A 25,991-nucleotide genomic window follows, 5' to 3' on the forward strand; every position below is an offset into this window, starting at 1 on the left:
GTAGTCGCCCTCCTGTGTCCTGTCCCCAACGTCGCAAGTTCTGGGGTCTGAGCCGCCACCCGGCAGGTGGGGGGATGTGGTCAGCCCGTGATCGGTCACCACCACTTGTGGCCTCTCGACCAGCTCAAACTCCTCCACCTCCGAGTACACGTCTTCCGTCTCATCGTCGGAGTCGTCCGTGGGGCTAGGGAAGGTGAACACCGAGAAGCTGCCCACAGAGCCGTCGCAGCTCAGCAGGTACAGGGGGGATGTGAAGGGAGTCGAAAGCTGCGCGCCACCTACCGAACCGTCCGCGCCACCTACCGCTAGCAAACCGTCCTTGGTCGTGGCGCCGTCGAGTGCTCCGCCGCTGGCCGGGGCAGCCGACGACGCAGCATTGCCCGGCGGGTCGGGCTGGGGCGGCTGGCGCGCCGCTCTCCCGGCAGCCTCCCAGTGCTCCACCCGAGAGGGTTGGTATCTCACCTCGACCGCCGGCTGCACCGCAATGGGGGGTCCATGCCGCTCGGAGCACGGGGCAGCGGGGGCCGAGTGGGGGACCGACTTGATGGGCGGGGCGACCGAGCATTGTCCGGTGGCCAAATTCAGGGAGTCGAGGGTAGCGCTCGTGGGATGGCAATAGCAGGCGCCGGTTTGTGGAGACGGGCAGTAAGGGACGCGGCACACATGCATGGCTTGCTGCGTGCTGACCAGGAGGAAGGGGGAGGCAGGGGGAACTCCGTAGGCCATGCCGTGCACACCCGGGACGGGCTGCATGACGAGCTTTTGCGCCGGAGGAAGGACGTGGTATACGAGCGGGTACGGAAAGCTCTGCAACGACGGCGGCAGAAGCTGTGTGGCACCGCCGTCGGACGAGCCGGCGGTGCCGGAAAACTGCTGCCGCAACGGAGCACTTGGAGGGCTTCCAGACAACCTGTCCGACGGCGGGCGGGCGTATATGGACGGAGGCGGGTAACGATGCCCCGGAGCTGCTCCGCACCGCACCGGGGTCGGGTGAGGGAAGGGCTCGTCCGGCTGGCCATGAGCGGCGAAGGCGTAACAGCCGTAGTCGGGAGGATGGCCCAAGGGATTCTGCCTGCCCCGCGCACCGTGCCGGTCGTGCGCGCAGGGTGGTGGCTCGCTGGATGATCGCTGAGCGGCGAGGCGCTGCATGCTAGCCAGCGACAGCGCGACAGCCTGCGAGTAGCAGTGCCTAGCTCCCCGCGACAGGGCGCGGCTAACAGCCCGGCGGATGGGGCGAAAATGCTGCGCTGGTGCCTCGAGGATTGATGTGCTTCCGCGTCTCTGCAAGTGATGGTCTATAGGAAGAAAGCCAAGCTGGGAGGAGGAGCGACGTGGAGGAGGTATTTCAAGAGAGGCTAGCCGAGCCGCGTACTCAATCCGCTAACAAGTGTTGGGGGGGACAGGAGGACCGAAATATGGGAGGTGAAAAGGAAAATGATATAATGCACACAACGCCAAAAAAGAAAGTGTTAAATTTAAACCGCACGTAACATCCGGCCAAGGAAGCCTGCACAGCCCTGCTGACATTGTGATAAATAATACGGAGGCGTATCGATTCAAAATTTAAAGGAGTGTTCAAAGGCTACATTCTGAATATGGTGGGCCGAGTGCGGTAACATTCACTCAACCAAAGCAAAATGAAAAATAAAAATGCATAAGAAATAAAATTACAATTTATGCATATATAAAACATACAGTGTTTAAAAACCACCTCAATAAATCATAAATATATGATATTGCTTTGTTCACGAAATTATAGCATTACTAATATTTATTTATTTATTATACTGCACAAAAATGTATTTGTGAAATTAAAAACCCTCTGCCTAGTGACGAGGTAGCAATCGCCACACGACTGTACAAGCTATAAATGTAGGAAGCTTCGTGAATGTTTAATATGCTTGGGCAGATAAATTGCCATTAAGTTTATATTATTGGTGCAATAACACGTCACGGCATATTTTGTACAGACATTTAAATGTAAGGAATATACCACCCCAATAGAGACCTCTCCGCGTGTCGGTAAAAGCAGTGGCGATTGCAATACAAGTGTGTACAGTGTGGTCTGCCAATGAATACTAATACCTGGGCCCAGACACCAAGTCAGACTGACCATTACAAATTCTGCACGGTAATCGTTACCAGACTGCAGTCATGGCCCATAGTCTGGGCCATATAATCTAGTGACTGCCACGAGTGCAAAACTGATGACTTTCCCTTTTTCCTCATGCACATAATGCATTGTAATCGGCACGACAACAAAACACCAGCCTACAGTCATGCACTTGCCAAGGGAACAAAAAAAAACGTGCTAGACACTACTGAGCACTATTTTTTTTCAACCTTGTCATCGTCCCAAGTATAGATGTGAAAGTCTACCATGATAATGAATTTGGGGAGTGGTGGCAGAGTGATTGGCAGACTGCACTATAACACCGTCAATCTGAGTTCCATGTATGGCCAAGGTGAACATCAACGGCGATTGATATCGAAAAGGCTGTGGGCACTCTTCCCCCCCACTCACCAACCCTCAATGGCCAGCATGGTGAAGTATAGTCAAACAAGACTCATGACTGGCACAATATTCTGTTGATTATAAGCTAAAAGTAATCATTCGATTTAAAAAATACAAGTACAATATTTAAAATCACTAATAACCAATATCATGAAAATGTGATTGAAATATTATGCCGAGTAATTTATAGTGAATATACGTGGTCAGTCATGGGGGGGATGGTTATACTTCACCACACTAGTCAGTGTGGGTTGGTGAAGAGGGGGAGAGGTGGTTCGTAGCGCAGTGCGCTGACCATTCCACCGCCACTCCCTCCTCCGACACCCCAATGCGGTGTGTGGCTTCTATGTGAATTCATCCCCATCTATAATAAAACAGCGATGCCAAATGTCAACACAGAGAAATAGAAATTCCTAGCGTAAACGCTCGCCCGGTCTTTCGTGAATTCCCAAGCCAAAATTTCTGCATTAGTGCGCAATATGCATGCAAGCGTGCACGCTCTGCGCTGCGCGTCTGCATTGACAGACGGATGCAATGTTCCTAAACAATTCAACAGGGGGAGAATGCGGAGAATAAAACCCCTTCATTTAAATCAGAAGCACAATGGTGCGTGCATACAGTGCATAGCCAAAAGCCTTTCCCTTGCGGGCAAGGGGACATTTTTTTGTCATACAGGGATATTGTAACAGGTCCAAAACCCCTGCAATGCTGGCTGTTTAATGCTTAAAAATGCACGATGCTAATTTTCAAACCAACACGGCCAATAAAAGGAGCAAAAGCTAATTTTGGAGTAAGAATGACTAGCTACTGTAATCCCCTCTAGTGAAGCTGTCAGCATTGCCGCAGCCTTTGTCCAAAAGCAGCTCTGCTCCACAACCCCGCGGTACGCGTGGACCAGATGAGCGAGTGCAGAGTCGACAATTAGGCCAGGAAAGAAGAGCAAGTGCGCAGGCACGTACGTGTGCATCACCGTCATCGCCTTCGTGAATGCGCAAGTCAAACGCTCAGGAGTAAAGCCAATCTAATTTTAATGGATAAATCGCTGGTGGCAGGCGAGGTGGTGAACGCAGGAAAGGGGTTGCAGAACGTTAAGGTTTGTGTCCCCGATTGTGCAAGCTGAGCAGAAAACGCCGCACTCCTTTAACATTGCTCCAAGGTCAAGTGAGATCCACGCTGCAGCAAAGGACTAATTGGAAGGCATGGCGAACGGTGCTGTGGGATAATTGACATGCGTGCGCCAACAGGGCAGCAGTGCTTCCGAGCGCAAAAAGTATGGAGATTTAAGGACAGCGAGGTTCAAGATGATTGTCACGTGAGACGGGGTTTCCAAATGAGTTACCACTGAAAATCTGCCACAATGCATGGGCCTTACAACGCAGCTATATTCAGCTACATGCTTCCATACGCTGGTTACAATATTAGTGACGCAAATTCGAACCCTTACTCTGCCAAAACATATAAGACATGCTGTCATTCACGCGAACACGAGTCTCTCGACTGAGAATTGTCAATCCACTGTTAGATGAAGCTCTGCACACATCGTGTTAGAAAGAGGCTTTTTAAATCCTTCATATTAAGTTCACTTGCTTGCTTGCGCGCTTACGACCGTGCAAATCTTTCGGTCGTTTTTTAACCCACTTCCCGTGATCCAATCGAGCTGACATTTTCCACACAGACTCGTTGTGCGTGACAATTTATTTTCGTGAAAAGATTGTTTTTCCAAAATTTTACACTTTTTAGGAAAAAAAGAATTAGATTTAATTACCAATTGCTTAATGGTGGCAGGCAATCATCTGACCCATACGTGGCAGCCATCTCAAGCCAGGGGACGAGAGGACTCTAGCCGCCACGCATATAAAGGATTTATAGTGAAAAACTTTGTTTTTACGGGTTATACTTGTTTCTCACCATATTTCACAATATTGCTCAATGCGGGCTGGTTAAGGATGCAGGATCCATTCAGATAACACTCGCCACTGATGATAGCCTTGAGCCAGAATCAAACTCAGGGGTCCATAGTGCAGTGCACGCTAACCAGTGGACCACCGCTCCCCTACTCTACTTGCGTTAGATGTAAATAATTCTTAAACTATGGACACAACATATGTAAATCACGACCCAGAGGACTCAACTAAGCAATATCGCTTGACATTTGTAGTCAAGCGGCGCAAATGACAGATTCTGGGGGGCACAGGGGATTAATATCCCAACAGAGCAATGAGCCAGCACCTTGGTTTGGATCTTGGGTTAAGCCTTCTGTGATTAGACTAGGTTCGTATGTATGCATTTATGTTGGACTTCTTTAGCACCGTACGTAGCCACACCATGCTAATGGGAGGTGCGGTTCGAGTGTCGCAAGGTGATGATCTCAGTGCAAAAAAAACACATCGGAATATTACATTTGGCTTTTTGCTTAATTTGGCATGAGGTTTATTAAAGTAACTTGAGAAGTAGTTCTGCGACATCAACCTCTGAGGACTTTCCCGACAAACGGTTGGTGACATTGCTAGCTTGCAAGAGTTAAAAATGCAAAAATAATCTCATGAGATGATGCGGAAAATACAATTTGAAAATAAGCGAGGGCAAATGTAAAAACAGACGAATAACCGAGAACACTAACGCTCTCACACCTGAAGACGATTGCTTGTGTTGCGATCGAAACGTCGTGATTTTTTCTTATTTTTTTTTTATCTACGTGACTTTACCGAAAGACCCAAAGGGTATGAATTACTGCAGTCATGAAAGCTTTAAGTCAAGATTTGACACTAATGGTATGAAATTGTTTTCTCCAAAGTTGCCAGTGACAAAAGTCAAGAAAATGTTAACCACAAATTTTTTTTTTACATATTGTAATCTATATAAAAAGAAGACCTCCCATAGTGGGAAAGTTCAGCACACTGCACACATTATAAATCAACACTGCAGTATTAAGTTACGCACGTATGTGCTGAGTTTTGACAACTGCAGTGCACAGACGACACTATTCTTGGCGTCCAAAAGCCCTTTCTGAAGTGCAGTCACGTCCTTTGCCGTCACATCGCAAACCGACACGAGACCGGCACTGGATGACCGAGCGCCTTGGCCGCTTGTAGAAACGTACAATCGTCAAAACAATAATTATACTTAACACACAGATGAATACAAAATGTTTGTTTTACATCAATGTGGGCACACTTGCATGCCGACATAACCGTGGCCACTGTGGGAAAAGTTCCTTAGAATTTAACACCATGTGGAGGTTGCTCAGAGGTCATAGGAATTATCTTGCACCGATGAGAGTCGGAGTTTGAATCCTGGGCGTGCGCCTGCGATTGAAACGGGGTTCCCAAGTGGAGCGAGTCGATAAGTATCAGTCTGGTCACGAATTAATTGCAAGAAACAAAATCAGCACACCAAATGTGAATTCTGCATTTCATTTGGCTAAACTCCAGGTGTGAAGATTACAAGCCTTGGTCTGACTGTCATGCAACAGACGTTACTCTCGTTCGACAGGACAAGTGGGAAAAAGTTCCACCCCCTGTGTGGACCAGAAGCTTACGTAAGTCATCTCAGAGATAGCGTTGGGGCTGTTCCTCTCACCGACAAGGGGTGCGCAAAACTTCGCAAGATATAGGAATCGAAACCCCATCTCGTGACGTGCCACAAAATTGGGGGAGAAATCACGTGAATAGAGTGGTGACAGCACGTAAATGTGCACCCAGTGCCGTGCGTGAATGGAAACTGGCATTAAAAAAACGTGGAAAAGACGCGAGCGGACCACAGAGGGCTTTACAAATTACCATGCATCTGCTCGTTGGGGGCTGACGCGGATTGCCGCCACGTAATAACACAAAGCAGACCCATCTGTTCTAGATCAGCAGGCCTTAAAAGCGCACACAAAGTGGGTGTCGTCTTTAAAGGCACGGCTGTGACCTATATAACTTGAACTCCCCAGGGTCTCCCCTTACCCTCATCCCCAGACGTTGCCCCCCCCCCTCAACTCCCTTGCACTTTTGTAACCGAGGTCCAAATGAAAAACATGCCACGACTCTTGGCTGCGTTGTTTCACTGCAAATTACACTTGCACCAGAGCTTCACATCGAAGGCGCTGCATCGGAGATGTCATCCGTGCCATTGTGCGCGTACGGCCGTTTCTCTATGGCAACGCAACATTCGACTTGCTCTCGTGTCCAGGCAACGGCTTTTTTTTTCTTCTCAATGCGCCTATATAACCTTCAATCACTTGCCGAGGCACAGATAACATTGCGTGCGTTCGCGTAAAATGCCAGCCGGATCACAGTGCCAGCCATTCATTGACTAAAAAAAGGACAGTCATGGCAAGCCGTTGCCAAGCCTCGGCTCGGCTCGACAATTTAAGCAGCGATCACGTTGTTTCACATTTACTGTGTAAAAAATATACATAAATCCCGTTTTTAAATGGAATACATTCTGCAGAAGCTCTCAAGCATTGCAAAATATTTATGGTCAACATTGGGATCGAATTACAGAGCACAAAGTAAATTTCTAACCCAACAGGCCAGACAGTAAAACGAATGATTCAACTCGTTTCAGAGCAGGGGTGAAGTTATTCACCCTGTCAGCACTTCAACGGATTGTCACGATTCAGGGTTATTATTTGATTCAAGAGCCAATGACTATTTTATACTTTTCGTTGTGCATATAGTAGCAGTGGCTGCAGGGGTGAAGAGAACCAATTTACACACCACATATGTTCATCTAAAAACATAAGATTCTTAAACATGTGATTCGCTATACGTATCTTGAGATTGAGAATCAATATTCATCGATGAATTGATGCACATCTTGAAACCGACATTGCAGCGTTAGGGAAGCGTGCCTAATTATAATTTATAAATAGTTTATGGAAAAAAAGGTCAGTGTATATAGATGAGTGCAAACCACGGCAAAATTATGCAGCGATGACTCATGTGAGAGCAAACAAAGTCAATAATCATATCTACTGCATTCATTTTATTTTAACATTAATTATCTCTGTTCAACCGTGTTGGTTATCCTACGAATGTCCTCTGTCATAGTAATGAGGAGTTTCCACCACTGGGCATGGGAGCCATAGATAGCAGAGAAAAAAAGGGCTGCGATTTGTGACCTACGTTCCAAATAAGAATGACTCCCAAGTTCTTTTAACGCCTACCTCGGCACAAAAAAATATAGTTTCATACACTTCAATTATACATTCCAGTCATGTAATCTTACACGGTGCCGTGTTAGGTAAAGACATTATGGGTACACACAGCCCTTACATAAGGTCACCTAAGGTTAAACCTAGTTATAGCATGTGATATGCCCGAAGTGTGCTTAATGCCACGCTCATTAGGCTAGTGTGCAGGCTGTATAACCCTTAGCAGCACTTGCTCAAATCATGTCGCAATCCAAACACGTCCGTTACAGAACCCGTCTCAGTCGGCTCCAACCTGATTTACACTCAGAGCAAGTTAATACAACACTCTTTCATCGAATGGTGACGCCACATTGTGAGAATTCATCCAAATGTTAAGGGGACGCGTAGTTCAGGATAAGAATCTTCATTTATCCTGGATAAATCTCACGAGCTATGAAGCTCTTTTCTCAGAAAGTTACAATACAAAAAAACGACAGTAGTGCAAGTTATAGGAAAGGTAAGAAAATTACTCAAAGTAACGCAACTAAAACTATTCTTATGCTACCAGGTAGAGCCCACTGAGCTATCGTGTTTTTCTTCCAGAAGCAACCTGGTGAAAAATGATAGCTCAACAAAGTGGTTTATCACATTGAAACTTATAGCAGTCAAATAATGTAGAAATACCTTCCTCTGCATATCCACAATATCCTGTGGATGATAAGAGGACCCGGAAAGTAAGTCGCAACCCAAAGATCCCCTATGAAGGCCGGCATGGCACACGAGTTGACCAACACCACGCCCGGCCGTGGCATACTCATTTAAGGCTGAGTTGACCTAAGGGGAGGCTCAAGAACAAATTCAGATATTTGTCACCGATGTTGGCTGTGAACGGAAATTAAACTCATGTCACCGGGTTTATAGCGCAGTGCGCTAACCGCTACACTATCGCTCCCCATAACTCCGCTCACACGCACGCGCAGTTTCTCTGTATTATAGTGTACTCCCACCTTCAGGGCAGAGGTCGCAAACGGGTTTTGATTCCTTACCCGTACCCGTACCCGGCCGCAACAGGGTCGCAAACGGGTACTCGTACCCGTACCCTACCCGATACCCGGCTACCCGTACATGGCCAGGTATCGGATAGGGTACGGGTACCTGATTGCGACCTCTGGGATGAAGCCATGTTGCAGGCGTGGGTGGATTGATTCTAGGAACTTGAATTGTGAGAAGAGACAAGACGTTGGGAAATGAGTGACAAACGGTGACTCACCAGTGACTCACGACCTACCCGTACCCGTACCCGGCCGCACCAGGGTCGCAAACGGGTACCCATACCTGTACCCGGCCGGGTACGGGTAGCCGGGTATCGGGTAGGGTACGGGTATCGGGTACCCGGTTGCGACCTCTGCTTCAGGGTACTGTCTGGAATAATCCGTCCCACCTACCGTGCTCCCCATTAAAAGTGCTTGCCACAAATGAACCACAATACCTTGCTGATATCGTCAAGGAGCATAAAACAGCACGCTAACCATCGAACAAAGAGGGTCACTGCATCGCGTGCTTTCAGATGAGCTTCTGTGGCCGTCTGGAATGCTCTTCCTTCTGATATTAGAAAGCCACTGGGGCTATGCACTTTGAAATCTAAATTGAAAACTCGTTTTTTTATAACTGCTTTTTGTGTTAAGTTTCTTGTCCTTCCCCCGCACCTCCGATTCGCACAGCTGACTACGTACGGTGGGAAAGACGTTCAACATACATACATACAAAGAAAACAAAAAATATCCTTGCTCACATAACCTCAACAGGCAAATATCCCCCTATTGTTCAGCGCTGTGAGATGCAGTCACATTTACACATTTTAAAAATTCTAAACTCCGCTGTCCTCTAAGGGGCAGGTCACTCACCCCTTGCTGATGAACGAAGGCGTGTGCTGGGTGCTGTTGCAGGTTTCCAAGATCAAGACTTCCCGCCTGCTCCGATGGAATGCACGAGGGCTGCGGGTGCGGAGACTGTTGCTGTAGCGGAGGCTGCAGCTGTTGCGCCGGGTGTTGAAGCTGTTGAAGCAGCTGTGGCTGCTGTAGTGATTGATGTTGCAGCTGTGGCTGCTGTGGCTGCTGTGGCTGCTGTTTCTGTTGCAATAACTGCTGTTGTTGTGGCTGTTGTATCAACTGCTGTTGCTGCTGTAAATGTTCAGGAATCTGTAGCTGCTGGGCCTGCTGTATTACCAATTGTTGCAGCTGCTGTTGAGGTTGTTGTGGCTGTTGACTTAATTGCTGTTGTTGCAGAGGCTGTTCTTGCAGCTGCTGCTGTGGCTGCTGTTGTAGCTGCTGCTGTGGCAGCTGTTGTAGCTGCTGCTGCAGTTGCTGTGGTGGCTGCTGTGTTAGTTGCTGTGTTAGTTGTTGTGGTGGCTGTTGTAGCTGCTGTTGCAGCTGCTGTTGTAGCTGCTGTTGCAGCTGCTGCTGTGGCTGCTGTTGCAGCTGCTGCTGTGGCTGCTGTTGCAGCTGCTGTTGAGGTTGTTGTGGCTGTTGTATCAACTGCTGTTGCTGCTGTAAATGTTCAGGAATCTGTAGCTGCTGGGCCTGCTGTATTACCAATTGTTGCAGCTGCTGTTGAGGTTGTTGTGGTTGTTGCGGAGGCTGTTCTTGCAGCTGTGGCTGCTGTTGTAGCTGCTGGGTTAGTTGCTGTGTTAGTTGCTGTGGTGGCTGTTGCAGCTGCTGCTGTGGGGGCTGTTGCAGTTGCTGCTGTGGGGGCTGTTGCAGCTGCTGCTGTGGCTGCTGTTGCAGCTGCTGCTGTGGCTGCTGTTGCAGCTGCTGTGGTGGCTGTTGTATTAGCTGCTGCTGCAATGGAGCCTGTTGCATCTGTGGCTGCTGTAACAACTGCTGAAGCTGTTGCTGTGGAAGTTCAGGAATATGTTGCTGTGAGGCTTGCTGCATTGGTGGTTGTTGCAGCTGCTGATGTTGTTGTGGCTGTTGCATTGGCTGCTGCTGCAGCTGTTGTTGTGCTTGCTGAGGCAGCTGTAATGGATGTGACTGTTCCAACGGCTGCTGGTGCAGCTGTTGTGGCGGCGGCTGGATATTAAGGTGTGCCTGCTGTTGCAGCGGAGGCGGCTGTTGTGTTAAATGCTGTGGCAAGTGCTGCATCTGCTGTACAGGCTGCAGTTGCTGCTGCAGCTGTTGTAGAGGCTGTGGCTCAGGCAGTTGCTGCTGCTGTGGCTGTTGTGAATGTTGTGGTGGCTGCTGTTGCAACTGTGGCTGTAACTGCTGTTGCTGCTGCTGTGTTGGCTGCAAGGGCTGTTGCTGAAGTTGATGTGGTTGCTGCTGCAACTGCTGATTTAGTTGCTGCGTTGGCTGCTGTGTATACTGCTGTAGCTCTTGCACTTGCTGCTGTACCAGGTGCTGTAGCTCCTGCTGCATTGGCTGTTGCTGCAGCTGTTGTGACTGTGGTGTTTGCTGTTGTTGCTGCGTCTGCTGTGGCGGCTGCTGCGGGTGCTGTTGGAGTGGCTGTTGCTGCTGCAGAAGTAGTTGTGGCTGCTGTAGCGACTGTGGCTGGGATGGCTGCTGTTGTACTTGCTGCTGTGGTTGCTGCTGCTGCAGCTGCTGCTGTGGTTCTTGATGTGGCTGTTGTTGTTGCAGTTGCTGTTGTTGCTGCGGATGTGGCTGTTGAAGTTGCTGCTGTTGCTGTGGCTGTTGTTGTTGCTGTTGTAGCTGCTGTTGCTGTGCTTGTTGAAGCTGCTGATGTTGCTGTTGTAGCTGATGTTGCTGTGCTTGTTGAAGCTGTTGCAACTGTGGCTGCTGAAGTTGCTGCTGCTGTGGCTGCTGCTGTTGAAGTTGCTGCTGCTGCTGTATTAGTTGCTGCTGCTGCAGCTGGTGTTGAGGCTGCTGTGCTTGTTGTAGCTCCTGTTGCTGCTGCTGTTGCTGTATTAGCTGCTGCTGCTGCAGCTGGTGTTGTGGCTGCTGTGCTTGTTGTAGCTCCTGTTGCTGTGGCTGCTGTTGCTGTATTAGTTGCTGCTGCAGCTGTTGCTGGTGTGCTTGCTGTATCTCCTGCTGATATGGCTGCTGTGGCTGTTGCTGTTGCTGTATTAGCTGCTGCTGCTGCAGCTGTTGCTGCTGTGCTTGTTGTAGCTCCTGTTGTTGCTGTATTAGCTGCTGCTGCTGTGCTTGTTGTAGCTCCTGTTGCTGCTGTGGCTGCTGCTGTTGCTGTATTAGCTGCTGCTGCTGCTGAGGCTGGTGTGTTTGCAGCTCCTGGTGCTGTGGTTGCTCAAGCTGCTGTTGTGGCTGCTGTTGCTGTATTAGCTGCTGCTGTTGCTGCTGCTGAGGCTGGTGTGTTTGTTGCAGCTCCTGCTGCTGAGGCTGATGAAGCTGCTGCTGTGGTTGCTGTTGCTGCTGTTGCTGTATTAGCTGCTGCTGCTGAGTCTGGTGTGTTTGTTGCAGTTCCTGGTGCTGTTGCTGCTGCAGCTGCTGCTGTGGTTGCTGAAGCTGCTGCGGTGGCTGCTGTTGCTGCATTAGCTGCTGCTGAGGCTGGTGCGTTGGTTGTAACTCATGTTGCTGTGGCTGATACATCTGCTGCAATGGCTGTTGAAGCTGCTGCTGCTGCAGGTATAGCTGCTGCTGCTGCGGTTGTTGCTGCTGCGGTTGTTGTTGTTGCTGCTGCTGCGCTGGTGGGTGCTGCTGCCCAGTCTCGATGATTCCCGCATGCTGCTGTTGCTGATGCTGCTGAGTCTGCTGCAAGGTCTCCAGTTGCATCTGCAGGGCAGCTTCTGCAAGGCTTGGCCTCTGAAGCAGCAGCGGCGATGGCTGAACGACACCGATGCTGTAGTGTTGCTGCTGCGGTGCCATCTGTGTGTGCACAACCTCCACCGACCCCTGCTCCACAGCCGTTTGAAAGGCCTCTATTGAGATTTGGGGCTTCACCAAATCTTGCGTTTCGACAGGTGGTGCCAAAACCTGCTCTGCGTACGACTGTGCCTGTGGCTGGATATGCATTTGTGCTGCCATCTCTAAACCAAGCTCTGAAAAATGCCCGGAAAGTTCCTGCAGCGGCTGATGCGCCTGGGGCTGTGCAAATGCCATCACGTTCGGCTGCTGCTGCTGCTGTATGCCCCCAGTAAAATGCTGCTGTGCTTGAACTTGTGGCTGGTAAGAAGTGGCATGCACGTCTGGCTGAGTCTGTACCACCAAGCTCTGGTGCAGTGCGGTCGGCACCACCCCCTGAGTGCACGGTGGCACTCCACCTTGTTGCGTTGGTAGCTGAGCAGTTTCCAACTGCGACTGAGCTGGACCCGGATGCTGTAGGTTCACCGGCGGAGGCAGGCCATCGGCCATGACATTCTGCTGCTGCGCAGGCTGCTGCAGGGCAGCGTCGACTGGCTGCTGCTGCTGCTGCACGACAGCAAATTGAGCCTGCACCCCTGAACACTGCGCGAGTTCCAATAGTCCCACCGGACACGTCTGCTGCAGAGTGCCGGGTGTGCACTGCTGCAACGTCTGCACACCGTCCGACGGCACTTGGGCCGCCTGCTGCACCGATGCGGTCAACGGGGCACAAGGTGCCAGCACTGACGCGTAGCCAGACATCTGAACCTGCTGCATTGGTACCGACTGTGTGGTGTTGCCGGCGGGGCAGTGTTGCTGATGGGGGGGCAGTGGCTGGTCTTGCAGAGGTTGACTGTACAGCTCCTGTAGCGGAGGCAGGGGCATGTTGAGGTGTGCACTCTGCGAGTCCAGTAGCAGCCCAATGTCCGCATGGACTGGCGCTGGCGAGAGAAGCATACGAACAAGGTCACTTACATTTTATCAGTGTTTAATATGGATTTAATATTATAAACTAACATCTGATCCAATACTTCAAAATATATTAAATTTGCCACAAGATATGTTACGGTGTTGCTGGTGTACCCAAGTATACTTAGCAGGCATGAAACGATTCAGCACCCACTGCAATGTGTCATCACAATTTGGGCTCACAGATTCAAGAATTATTGCCTCATTTGTATCGTCTGCCTGATATGCCGTCACATTTATAGCGACTCATTTGTTCCAATTGTGTTAAGGTTACATTTGCATATGTGCACGAATTAGAAATAATTAATATTTGCATACATTTTTTGATGCACCTCTAATTAGCACAGTTGGCTGAAAGAAGTTCAACGTACAAACATACATGCATGTATTGTGCATGTGAGAATATATTTTTCTTGATGAATCATTACATTCCTAAAAAAACTGGAAAAAATGCTTTTCTCAAAAACATTATTCGTATTTTTGTCAACTGTAGTTTCAATTTTGCTTGTCAATGTTTAACTTTTTGGTTTTGCATGCATGTGTTATGTAGCAGAGGTCAAACATTCCGGATCGACAATGCACAGTACTCCAAAAGCAATTGGTAAAAAAAATGAAAAAAACATGACCATCGTTATTTAATAGGAAACAGCACCAGTGGTTTGCGCTAAGTAGGGACTCCGTAAACCAACCTTCTGTCGTCTCGCCAAGCAAGCACTGCTCCATGGGTAGCTGGGACATGGGCAGCAGTAACTCGCCAGCTGTGGGACCTGCCATGGTCTGAGTGTGGAGGCCAGACCGCATGGCATCTTCCTCTGCCATCCCACCGCCTTTGTCCTGTTCCTCCATGACCTGCAACCCCCATCATATGGTCAGCATCAAGAACATCACGAGCATCATCGTCATCAACGGCATGATCAGCATCATGAGCATCACCAGCATCATCATCAGCAGCAGCATTAACATCACCAGTTGCATATTACTTGGATGGGAGCCTGCCCAGGACTATTAGATGTCGTTAGACTTGGACTGCGAGGCGACCAGGAGATGACACTACAGCAATGGGCTATTGAAGTCGTCCCTATCACCCCAAAGATGCAGTGAGTTGTCCCAGGGCACCCCAGTTTCCTCCTCACTCAACCAACACACTCATTAATGGAATTGGTCAAACATCCCAAAGCAGGACTGTCCTGAAAAATATTTGTTAAGACTCGGGGAACCTTACCTGGGTGAAATTAATCTTGTGACACAAATCAGCATGTCATCAATTATAGTTATCGCTGGCTGCTAACAAACTGCAATGATCATCAGAGCTAGATAATGCACATGGATGTTAATGAGCTGAACGTCATCAGGTTACTGAACCAACACGGCAAAGCCAATCCATAATTTCAGTTGTTCTTGTAAAACACCTGATCGTACAGCATGTTTTTATCATGACACAGCAACCAATAACAATTCATTCACAGTCCGTCGTCATTGTGTGCACTTTTATTGACGTTTATTGACAGCGTTGCGGTCCTTGCCAACAAAGCGTCCACACATGCATCACAGCAGGTCAGGGGATGGAATCACGTTACCACGTCAAAAAATTCCCGTGAGCAAGTCCATAAACAGCAGCAAAAAAAGGAGCAAATGAGATAATTATGTATCCGCATGATTAACCATCCATTACCTGTTTGTTCTGCTCACGCTTGTTTTTAATCAACGCCACGCGATCTCTGATCACTTTGGCTACGACCTTGATGTCACTCTCGTGAACTATGCCAGACTTCACCTGTACACAGAAACAGGACGACGGGAACATGTGTTGGAAGATAAGAAAAAAAAAATTTGTCATTCTTACAGCAGGCAAGTAACGGATTCATACACCGTCTTCAGCACCACTTGATAAATTGTCACGATTTGGGGTCATTATCCACTTGAAGAATAAATTACTTGTCATCTCTTTTGCACTGTCTCGTTATTCCATCTATCTCATCACTATTACCCTGCATCCTCTCTCATTTATACGGTCTATTTTTTTAAGTTCTTTCTTGAATGTACTGTATCATTCACATTGTCTGCATTTCCACATGTTTCAGTGTTGCTTGCAATGTCTTCCTCATTCTCTCCCAATAAGTTACGTCTTATTCATTCGAAGCATATGCCAAGATTACAACGTTCTTGTCATGTTCTATTCTGACCCTCCGAGTAGCTTACACACCATATTGCCATTAAATTCCCAGCATTCTCCACTTGGGACTTGCCAAAAGCTATATTTCACATCGTTTTGTTAAAGTTCAGATCTCCGACTCACATAGTGAAGTACAAGAAAGGCAAATTAAAAGAAAAACAGGCTAGGCAAAAGCACGAATCGGGGTTGACCAACCCTTTTATCACTTCGACCAGTTTTCAACAGGCTCCCCTGTTACAGACAGACAGGGCGGACCGAGAGACGGAAGGGCAGACAGAGCTCAAGCAGAAACAACGTTCATCCTCAATTGGAAAGCACAGTCGCCCCGAGACCTCTTACCATTTCCTGTGCTATCTCTTCAGCAGCATCTTTGTCGAGCTCAAAGCTGAACTCTATAGCTTCGTTTTCTTTGTACTTCCCTTTCAGCTTCTTCGGGTCCTCAACCCTGAGACGCAGGCCAATGACGGGCTTCTCACCGTCGTCCTCCTCCGCCAGCTCCACCCGGACTCCAGTGTCCTCGGCAAAGAACCCGTGGTTGAGCAGGTCCTTAATGGAGTACCTGCAAGACATTCACATAGCTGCCTCACGCTACGTATTTCAGCGGTGCATTGATTTGCTCGCTAAGGGCAGGGCTTCTGGAACTTCAAGTTGCTCCCATCCCGTCATCAACTGCCTTTCCACGTGCGGCGATCTTCTCCGGTCGAGTTCAGGTTAGCATTCCAGTATTGGCATTATGCCAAAAAAATATTATTATTCACTCATTTATAAGCGTTATATGATGCTAAACATACAATTTTGATTCAGAAAACCCATTGCCAAGTCCTTTGCTTCATTATACAGCACTCAGACCTTGGTAGTAGAATTTTAATCACACCCTTGACTCAAACAACCCAAACATTGGCAATTAAAGTCAACAAGTGAATACATTTAAATCGCATGGAACAACAATGTGACCACAGTTACCACATGAAATAGATGCAAAACTAAATGCATTTATATAAAATAAATCTTATTTTCAATTGGGAACACACAAAAGTATAATAAACTGTGACGACAAGAGTTACTATTAATCATTACACAAATTTTCCACAAAGCCATCGTCCATTGTTTAAGAATTCACAACGGCAGTTTGAACTACGTCCTTCAAATGTTGGCAAGAAGTTCCTTATACATCATAATCATCACGATCCATGGGCACATAGCCCCGTAAGTATCCACTGCACATTTCGAAATGTGTTTATATTTTCCTCTGCATGTATGTATAACTTATTGCGCAACATACGTAGCCAACCGTGCAACTCGGATGTGCGGACCGTGCTAATCTATCCTGTGCCAATATGCTCAAGTAGTGCCACATCTTTGTGGCACCAATCTATTTATGCCGTCAGTCCATTCTCTGTTAGGTCTTCCTCTTTTTGCGGTTCCTTTCATTTTAATTTGCATGTTGTTGTCCATCCTACACGTGTGTTCCTTATTCAATTTGTTTTATTTACTCAAAAACTGCAGTGATCTTCAACAGAAAATTAAAAAAGCATTTGAACAAAAATTGCACTAAAGACGTTGGCGAATATTTATTGTCCATTTAAATATAAACGTAATGTGTGCCGACAGAACCATGGCAGACACGTGATAATTTAGAGGCATGAAACCCACACGTTAAAGTGAATACGCACGTGCATTTTTATGAAGCCAGCTCAAAGTGCCGATTAATTAAATTTCTTTGAAAGTGATGATACCTTTACAGAGTAATTACGGTCACTTGTTGACAAATTCGAGCGTTTGACATCATAGGCGTAGAAGGGCACCGTTTGTTGTTGTGCTAAAGTGTAGGGGGCATCAACAGGATAATCTGACGGATGTACTTCAACATCCAGTGCAAAGCCAGTCTCAATGGACAACTCACCCGATGGGTCAAAGATTAAACTCGAGTACTGCCCGAGCTGCACTTTTAATCACACTTTATTTTTTGGAGAGGCCACACTGTGTAAAAGCCTTACGGCACAGTTTCATAAGTGCAGGCTTGACGCGCAAGAACTCGGCCGACCAATTTCAGCCGCGATAAGCGTTGTGGTGGAGAGCGATTCGGGCTGCTCACAACAGCACACTGCGTGTGCGCGCCAATGGGCCAGTATATTGCCACGTTATAAAGCGAAGGCGAAGACAGCTGTGAAAGATTTACTGAGCGCAACGATAAACCACTCACTTTAGGCAGCAGTGTTTGAAGCTGCGTATAATAGAAAAATATATTTACACAAGCGCCCTACACCGCCTGCTTAAAGATACCAATACAAAACACTCTATTGCATGTTATGAACAAAAGCCCTGTGGCACAAGCATCTGGGGGATAAATTTGACGTGAAAATAAATAATTTACAATTCCGATTAGGAAGGCAACTTCCTCCAAAGTGCTCAACCTCACCAGCATACCACATTTAAGTTCTGACATTGGGAGACTTCAGAACATTTGTGTTATATCAATAGGAAGCACTCCTTATGTCCGCAATCACTGGATGTTTTGATTTTATTGGGCCATGTCGTTATAAGTGCCTGACCTGCTTTCTGCCCCGCCTAAATACCTTTCATCTTTGTTTGTCCTGATGCAACCTTCAATTATCTCCTTTAATTCTGGCATCGCAACTTTGTTGAAGCTTGCTGGTTTCACGCCCTGCATACAAGACAAAGACGCAATTAAAGTGCAACACTCAATGATCACTGTATGTTTCACCGGTTTATTTATATCAGGGCTTAATTTTCCAAAATTGAAGGTGCAAGCAAATGTGGAAAGTAAAACATATATACATTTATATGCCTACTTAAAAAGTTATTATATTGAATGTACATTAACTATATTCACGTTACTATGAAGCACATTCACATGTATTTCAGTGTAATTAAATATCTTAGATGCAATTCAACGGTGCATAAAACAGCCCATATTTCCCAGAGCAAAAACACGAATTGCATGCAATGAAAATACTGTGTTTAAAACACATTTTTTTACTTGATCTTATTTGGGAAGGGGTAGTTTTTCAATGCTTATTGCACTAAACCATTAACCCGTGAATCTCGCAACCAGAGTTAGATTCCTAGCCACAGATAACATCTCCAACCTGCACTGCTCAGCATGGTCAAATTTACTCTCATGACAAACAGCTGGTAAGGATTGTTATTTTTATGATTCTCAAGAAAAATCCAACAATACATGAATAGGTGATCAAATCATACCTGTCAACCCATATGGTTTAACCGTATTCTTGTACAGGAAAATTGAGTTTTCAGGTCCATACGACGTACGAGCCGTTTCAATGTTGTCTATTTGTTTGTGATTCTCCCTTGTGATGGGACTTTTTAGGATGAACGTTGAGATGTATAAGGGTACGGGGTAACCAATAAGGTCTAAATTGGTCTGTAATAAGGTAAGCACTGATAAGGGGTTTATAGGTATGTCTAATTATGGTAGTTTTAAAAAGTCGATAACATGCAATGAACTCATCTCTTTAAAAACAGTCTGTTTACCTATCATTCACATACATTTATTTTATCCAAGTGATATCATCACAACGTACGAATTATTCCAAGTATAACACAAATAAGCAGGGACATGCTTACGAATTGCTCACGGGAACTGGCTCGGAAAAATATAAATCACGGTCAACGTAGAAGTGTTTTATACACAGCCTCACATATGGGCTTTCTTAAACAATTAATAGCAATGAATCCTCACAACAGATCATACTTTTATTGCAAGCAGTCCTGTGCACAAACTGTAAGAACATATGGTTTGGGCCAAATAATTTGTATGGAAGTAAATCAAATAAAAAAAAACAAAGCTTGAACATTAAACAAATAAATATTTTTGCCATTATGGTTTTAATGTTGCTTTTTAAGTCAATAAAATTGCTTAATAACCAAATAAAGCGCTTAAATTTTGGCTTGCGCAATGAAATACGGCTACAAAATCGATATTCAAACGTAATGAAATAATAACTTAAACCAGCTGAATTTTAACTACCAGCATAAGGCCTTGACCACAGTGGTAATACAATGTGAAGTGCTTCACAATGTAGTTTTCTCGATTGAAAATGTCCACGGGGCTTCTCCGCGTAATATTATATTTGAAAGAAGTCAATAACGTAATGTCGAATGTGCTCATGCGGTCTTAATGCCGGACATAAAACAAGATTAAGGCAGTGCCCCACTCGGCACAGCCTTCATTACATTGTCAAGGAAAATTTAGCAGACAGAACACTCGTTTAATTAAAAACTAATGCAGCCACATAAGTCCTGGGTTCCGTCATTAGTGAGCTGACACATATTAAGATATATGAAAAAGACCCCAAATTTAGCAAAATGTGTCTCGATAAAGCATGTTTTGGAAGGCCTACACACGCCAAGCTCACTCCCCACTGTACAATGCGCAGACATTAATCCAGTCGTGCTCTTGTACGTCAACAAAACCCCACATTCAGCAAAATCCCACCGTTCCCATGAAACAATGCGCTTTGCGGATCAATGTTAAAACAACGCAATGTGTCTGCTGAGACAGGCCACTGCCAAAACGTGTGCTGCGCTTCAGTTTCTTTTTGCGCATTTTTAAATTTAAAGTTTTTGATCCATCTTTGATGCACTGTTCTGGGTTACACTATTTGGATATTTTACAGAGAGTAAAAATTGCACGTTGCTCACATAATGTAGGCTTTTAATGATGAAAAGCAAAATAAACAGTGGCTGTTTCATCTGACATTTAAAGGACTGACACATTTCGAAATGTAAATACAGCAGTCTTAACACAATAAACATTGCATTCCTCTTGTATACTACAAGAACTGCTGACTACTGTTTATGTTCTCAAAAAATAGCCAGGCTAAATCCTGGTGGGCAAGTCAGCCAAAACTCATTATTCATGGCAACTCACCGTTATGTTCCACAAATTCAAACACTGTATTCACTGTCCATCAAGGACTTACACCGGATTTTTGTGCTTTTTTGTAAATGAAAGTTAAAAAATTTGAACAATGCCACCCTGGAACTTAAAAACCGCTGATGGTTACATGGATCAAAAAATTGTTAATTACAGATGAAGCAGAATTCGTTCCATATTGCATTGTATGTGTGGTTTTTTTGCTGCTGCAATTTTAATAAACTTGCAAGACAAGATTTCGTTTTTCCAAAGAAGGCAGTTTGTTTTTTGTATCTTGCTCAGTTCACGGATAAATGGAACAAAATCTATTTGTTGTGACAGTATTGACAAGACAAACACATTTTCAATTTCCTCACCGCCACTTTAAGTTGAAAGCGAGTTACCATGTTGTTTTTTTCAAGCGTTTAAACAACCGTGTCAAGTGTACGTTTGTGTATGTTTTGCATAAAATTACGCTTAACTCTGCTCAGACAAGATTCAGTGAGTTATAATTACATTGAAAGTAAATTCAAAGCCACGTGATGAATTTGTCTGGAATAAAAACCTGTGGCTTCTAATAAACGAGTCAACAGTCATGTTTAAACGAAACTAAACTAAGCTGTGCCTGCGGCAGTAGTTACATTGGGGAAACTAAGCGACTTGTCTCAGACCGTGTTCGCAAACACAAGGCGGATCTGAAACACGGTAGGACCAACACCTCTGCCGTGGCTGATCATTGTTTTAACGCCGTGGGCACACATGAAATTGATTTCTCCAAGACGAAGGTACTATGCAAACCCACTGGCTATCATCAGAGATTTGTTCAAGAAGCCATCCAGATATATATAACCCCAGACACAATTTCGACCGAGACGATGGGTACAAACTGAGCAATCATTGGAAGGATGTTATTAACCAGGTAAAGTCATAACTGGCTGTGATGCTTCCATCCTACCTGCCTATGTTAGCAGTTATTTACGACTCTCTGAGTTACATTACCTTGTTAAATGTCTTTACATTAACAGGCTAAATGTCTCATTAACATAGCTGCTGCTCCTCTTTTCCTCGATGCGGCGGTGGCGCTCATTGTTTAATAGGCTGAATGTCTCTCATTAACACAGCCGCTGCTGCGGGAGCTGTCTCACATTGACATGCTAGTCTCTAATCTCGAGCAATACAATGGCCGAGGTGTTCCTAGCTCTGCGATCTTACATTTACTTGCAAATTCGATCTCTAGCCCTGCCAACTTACCCTTGGGTTGTACCCATCTCAAACTTTATAACCTATGGCTGCAGTAGCTCTCTCGCCATATTTCTTTCTGCCTCAGCAGTCCGCCTGCTGTATTTTTTCACCTGAAGACGATTGCTCGTGTTGCGATCGAAACATTGTGGTTTTTTATTATTTTTCTATCTACGTGGCTTTACGGAAAGACCCAAAGCGTATAAACATTTTTATTTTACCAGGTAAAGCCCACTGAGCTATCGAGCTCTTTTTAAGAAACGACCTGGCAACAACTGATAGCTCAACGACGTGGCTTATCATGTATAAATGTAGCGCAACGAAATACTCTAAACACAAGTTTCTAAATGTGGACTGAAAAACCGAAAAACCCGGAGAAAAATCCATGCCACAACGGGGAGAACATGCAAATTCAAAATGTACAGGTGTCAGGGTCGGGATCGAACCCACAACCTCCTCCATACCAGGCAAGGGAGATAACATCTTGCCATCGTAGTGAGAAGTTCTAAAATGTATCATTACATTTTAGTTATCCTCAACCATACACTTTTTTAATCATAATGAACAATTTAAAGAATTCCCCAACTGGCATGATATGTAGCTTACAAGTGACATCCTGCTGCCATTAGGTGTCAAGGTGTCCGCGGCGATTCCTTGTTAATGCAGATGTCTTCCGCAATTGGAGCAACGACAAACATCTTTTGACCTAAACCCAAGTACTCACCGTAGTGACCTTACGGTAAATCTGCGCCGGGTTTTGGCACTCAGAGTAAGGGTATTCTGACGTAGCCATTTCCAGCATGCACATTCCAAAGGCGTACACGTCCACGGCCTCGTCATAATGTTCCTCGTACATTTCTGGAGCCATGAACTCGGGTGTTCCTGCGGAATACATGATCAAACACCCCAGGGCTCGATTTAAATTTAGCACTGCAATGGAATCAACCACCAATAATCACGACCGTGAGGTTTCGCCACATCTTAAGAGATTTGCTCAAAAATGGAAAATTAAAACAATCAACTTGCTTAACTGCGTGCGACACGCTCGACACTGCCACTTAGGGAAAGAAATGCTGCCACCGTTTAGTTCACATTTGTGGATGTAAAAAGCATGACATTTCGCGCATACGCTTTACAATGTTTTTAAAGGTAATTAAAAATGTTTTCAGATACACTCTTTCGTGCATTCAATTTAGTCAAATCCGGCCAATACATTTCAAACTCAAATATATTATCGCAATAAATTCAAATTGTGTTTTCCCAAGGTTTCAGAGATATTGCAAAATAGTATGTTGTGTAGAATTCAGTCGATGCCTGAATGGCACGGTTGACTAAATAGTGCATTTGTAATATCTACATTTTAGTTTTCCACAAACACAAAATTATATTTAGTCAACTTAGCAAAAAATTGAAAGAACTGCTGACTGCACACCCAATGTGGTGTATAACCACGTCATCACATTCAATTTGAACAACCAAATAATTAGGTGCGATTCCAGCTCTGCAAAACGGCATGTGAGAAAATGCCGCCCCCCTAGTGCATGAATACAAATAAATGTCATGTAGAAGAAGGCTCATCAGAGGTCCGGCGACATCCCTTTGCAAGGGTCGTTCTGTTACACCCTGGGCAATGCACTGCGCTTTTAAAGTTTTTAATCAATCCTTCATCTCAAGACATTCCATCCACAACGCAATTGGAAACTGTCTCCTCAAGCATAGCGAGTTGATGGTCCCAGCCTAGTTATAAATTACTGGAAAAAAAAAGTCACATTTGGTTTTGGAACGTAGTTTGTCTTATTTCAACTCGGAAAATTAAAAGAAACCTCCGACTGTCAAGTAACAAAGACACCCATTTCATAGCAGAGTGTGGGAAAATGCACCCCCCTTGGAGGGGTTTTTGTTTTTGAAGTTTGAGTTAAAATATAATGGGCAAATGTACTGAGGCACAGGGTCAATTTTCCTTGAGATTTCTTAAGGGATTCTTTGTCACATGACATGCCACCGATGAGGCACAAACACAAAAATTGGTGGAAAGATGACAAAAATACATAGACTTTTCTAGAAGAAACAGTAAAATAAATGCTTTTACCTATCACGCTTTTGGCAAACGATGCTCGTTTTAGTGTGGCCAGCCCCAGGTCTCCAATCTTTACCGAGCCCGTGGGACCCGTGATAAAGATGTTGTCACACTTGAGGTCCCTGTGAATAATGGGCGGTGTCCTCGTGTGCAGGAAGTGTAAGCCCTTTAGGATCTGACGACACCAACTCTGCAGAACTTTCGTCTTCATTACCTTGAAACGCTTCAGGTACCTGAAAAGGGGGAGAGCAAAACTCTTTAGACCAATGTCAACATACTCTCAGGTTTTTTTGGTAAAGTCACGTAGGTAAAAAATTAAATTAAAAGTTAATAAAAGTAATACTGGAAATAAAATAATAAATCACGACGTTTCGGAGGCAACACAAGTCTCCGTCATCAGGTGGGACCGTCACAGCTAAATTTACTGCATCATTATAATTTAGCTGTGACGGTCCCACCTGATGACGGAGACTTGTGTTGCCTCCGAAACGTCGTGATTTATTATTTTATTTTATTTCCATTATTACTTTCATTAACTTTTAATTTTATTTTTTACCTACGTGACTTTACCGAAAAAACCTGAGAGTATGAATCCTTGCAGTCACGAAAGCTTCAAATCTACAATGTCAACAGTTAGCCGATGTTCATCATGCGCTGCTACGACCTCCGCATATGAGACATCTGTCGCGTTTAAACATTCTCAAGAATCGTTTGTCGTCCCGTAAAAGTGTTGCCTGGAAGGGAGCGATCACTGCAGTGATATTTTCCTTCAGCGCGTTGCTCCCTTCGTAGAAAGTCTACAATTGTGAGGCGTCTGGTACACATCTAAAGCCCCTTCCACTGAATTTGACAAAACACAAAGTGACACCGGGAATTCAGTGTTTAAACATAGCAAGTGTTTGTTTAAATCTTAATATAAGAGTGGTGGTATGCAAGAGGCAATTAATATTCGTTCTTTAAAATAGACTTTACTGGTGCAAGTTATTGGATTTAGTATATGAAATGGCCATTGTTGTATAACTAATCAAACATTAATCTGATTACCCTAATGGTTTGGACTGCCGTGGCATATCTGAGTGTACTTTATATCCGTGTCAATTGATCGGAAATGTTTTAGTACACAGTAGGTTGCGGCGCTTGCCAACGGAGGCTGTTTATGTTGTGAAAACACTGCTACTCGTGTGTCAATTGCAACAGTCAGCGGTATCTTGTTTCCCAAGTGACTCAATGGGAAAAGACTCAACATTATTCAGGATTAAAAGGTATTCAATGTTTTTACACGAGGGCAGCTTTTACAGTATTCACATTTGACAGCCCAAATGTAAGCTACTGCCTATAGTTAAACAGAATATCAACCTCAGTTAAAGTGTCTCCCCCTCCTCAGATAAAGAATAGGCTGGTAGTGTTCTTCTTCATCGATGGCCATGACCCAGGGGTGGAAATTCCACATTCCTATGACGGACGTCAGTTCCACCATAAAGAAACAATTGCTAACTTAGAGCAAAGTCGTCGTGATTTTACAAACCACCAATTGTGATTTAAGCTAGGAACCTTATCTCTGCAAGCTGGATGTGCTAACCACTGCTCTAAAGGGAAATTATATAATTACAGTTTGTGCACCGATTAAAATCAGTCCATGAATCAAATCGTGCGTGTAACATTTTTTTCCAACCATGCAAATGTTATTATTTTTCCAGATGGCCAAAACAAAGTAGACAGTAACAAGTAAACCCGTAAAAACAAAGTTTTTCACTATAAATCCTTTATATGCGTGGCGGCTAGAGTCTTCTCGTCCTCTGGCTTGAGATGGCTGCCACCTATGGGTCAGATGATTGTCTGCCAGTATTAAGCAATTGGTAATTAAATATTTAATTTGTTTTCCCTAAACAGTGTAAAATTTTGGGAATTTTTTTTCACGAACATTAATTGTCTTGCACAACGAGTCTCTGTGGAAAATGTCAGCTCGATTGGATCACGGGAAGTGGGTTAAAAAACGACCGAAAGATTTGCACGGTCGTAAGCAAGCAAGCAAGCACGCAAGCAAGCACGCAAGCAAGTAAGCAAGCGAGCAAACGAACTTAATATAAAGGATTAAAAAAGTCACGATACAAATGGAAAAAAATAAAAACGCGATGGACAGACAATACAAAGTATCCAAAGAGAAAAGACGAAACACAGTAAAGAGGAG

General features: G+C 45.2%; 1 protein-coding gene across 3 annotated transcripts in view; it reads right to left on the reverse strand.

The window, feature by feature from the left end:
* Positions 1-25,991, reverse strand: part of LOC144731722 (uncharacterized) — a 69,725-nt gene that overhangs the window by 27,719 nt on the left and 16,015 nt on the right. For all 3 annotated transcript variants that reach the window (XM_078612917.1, XM_078612916.1, XM_078612915.1), the window contains exons 4-10: positions 23,816-24,036; positions 22,451-22,608; positions 18,164-18,252; positions 15,927-16,146; positions 15,087-15,188; positions 14,104-14,263; positions 9,539-13,386 (exon numbers count right to left, since the gene is read on the reverse strand). In XM_078612917.1, coding sequence (XP_078469043.1) covers positions 9,539-13,386; positions 14,104-14,263; positions 15,087-15,188; positions 15,927-16,146; positions 18,164-18,252; positions 22,451-22,608; positions 23,816-24,036 — 4,798 coding nt within the window. The remainder of the gene's footprint in view (positions 1-9,538; positions 13,387-14,103; positions 14,264-15,086; positions 15,189-15,926; positions 16,147-18,163; positions 18,253-22,450; positions 22,609-23,815; positions 24,037-25,991) is intronic.

This window comes from Lampetra planeri, chromosome 40 (assembly GCF_965212315.1).
Source record: "Lampetra planeri chromosome 40, kcLamPlan1.2.h2, whole genome shotgun sequence".
Classification (NCBI taxonomy): domain Eukaryota; kingdom Metazoa; phylum Chordata; class Hyperoartia; order Petromyzontiformes; family Petromyzontidae; genus Lampetra; species Lampetra planeri.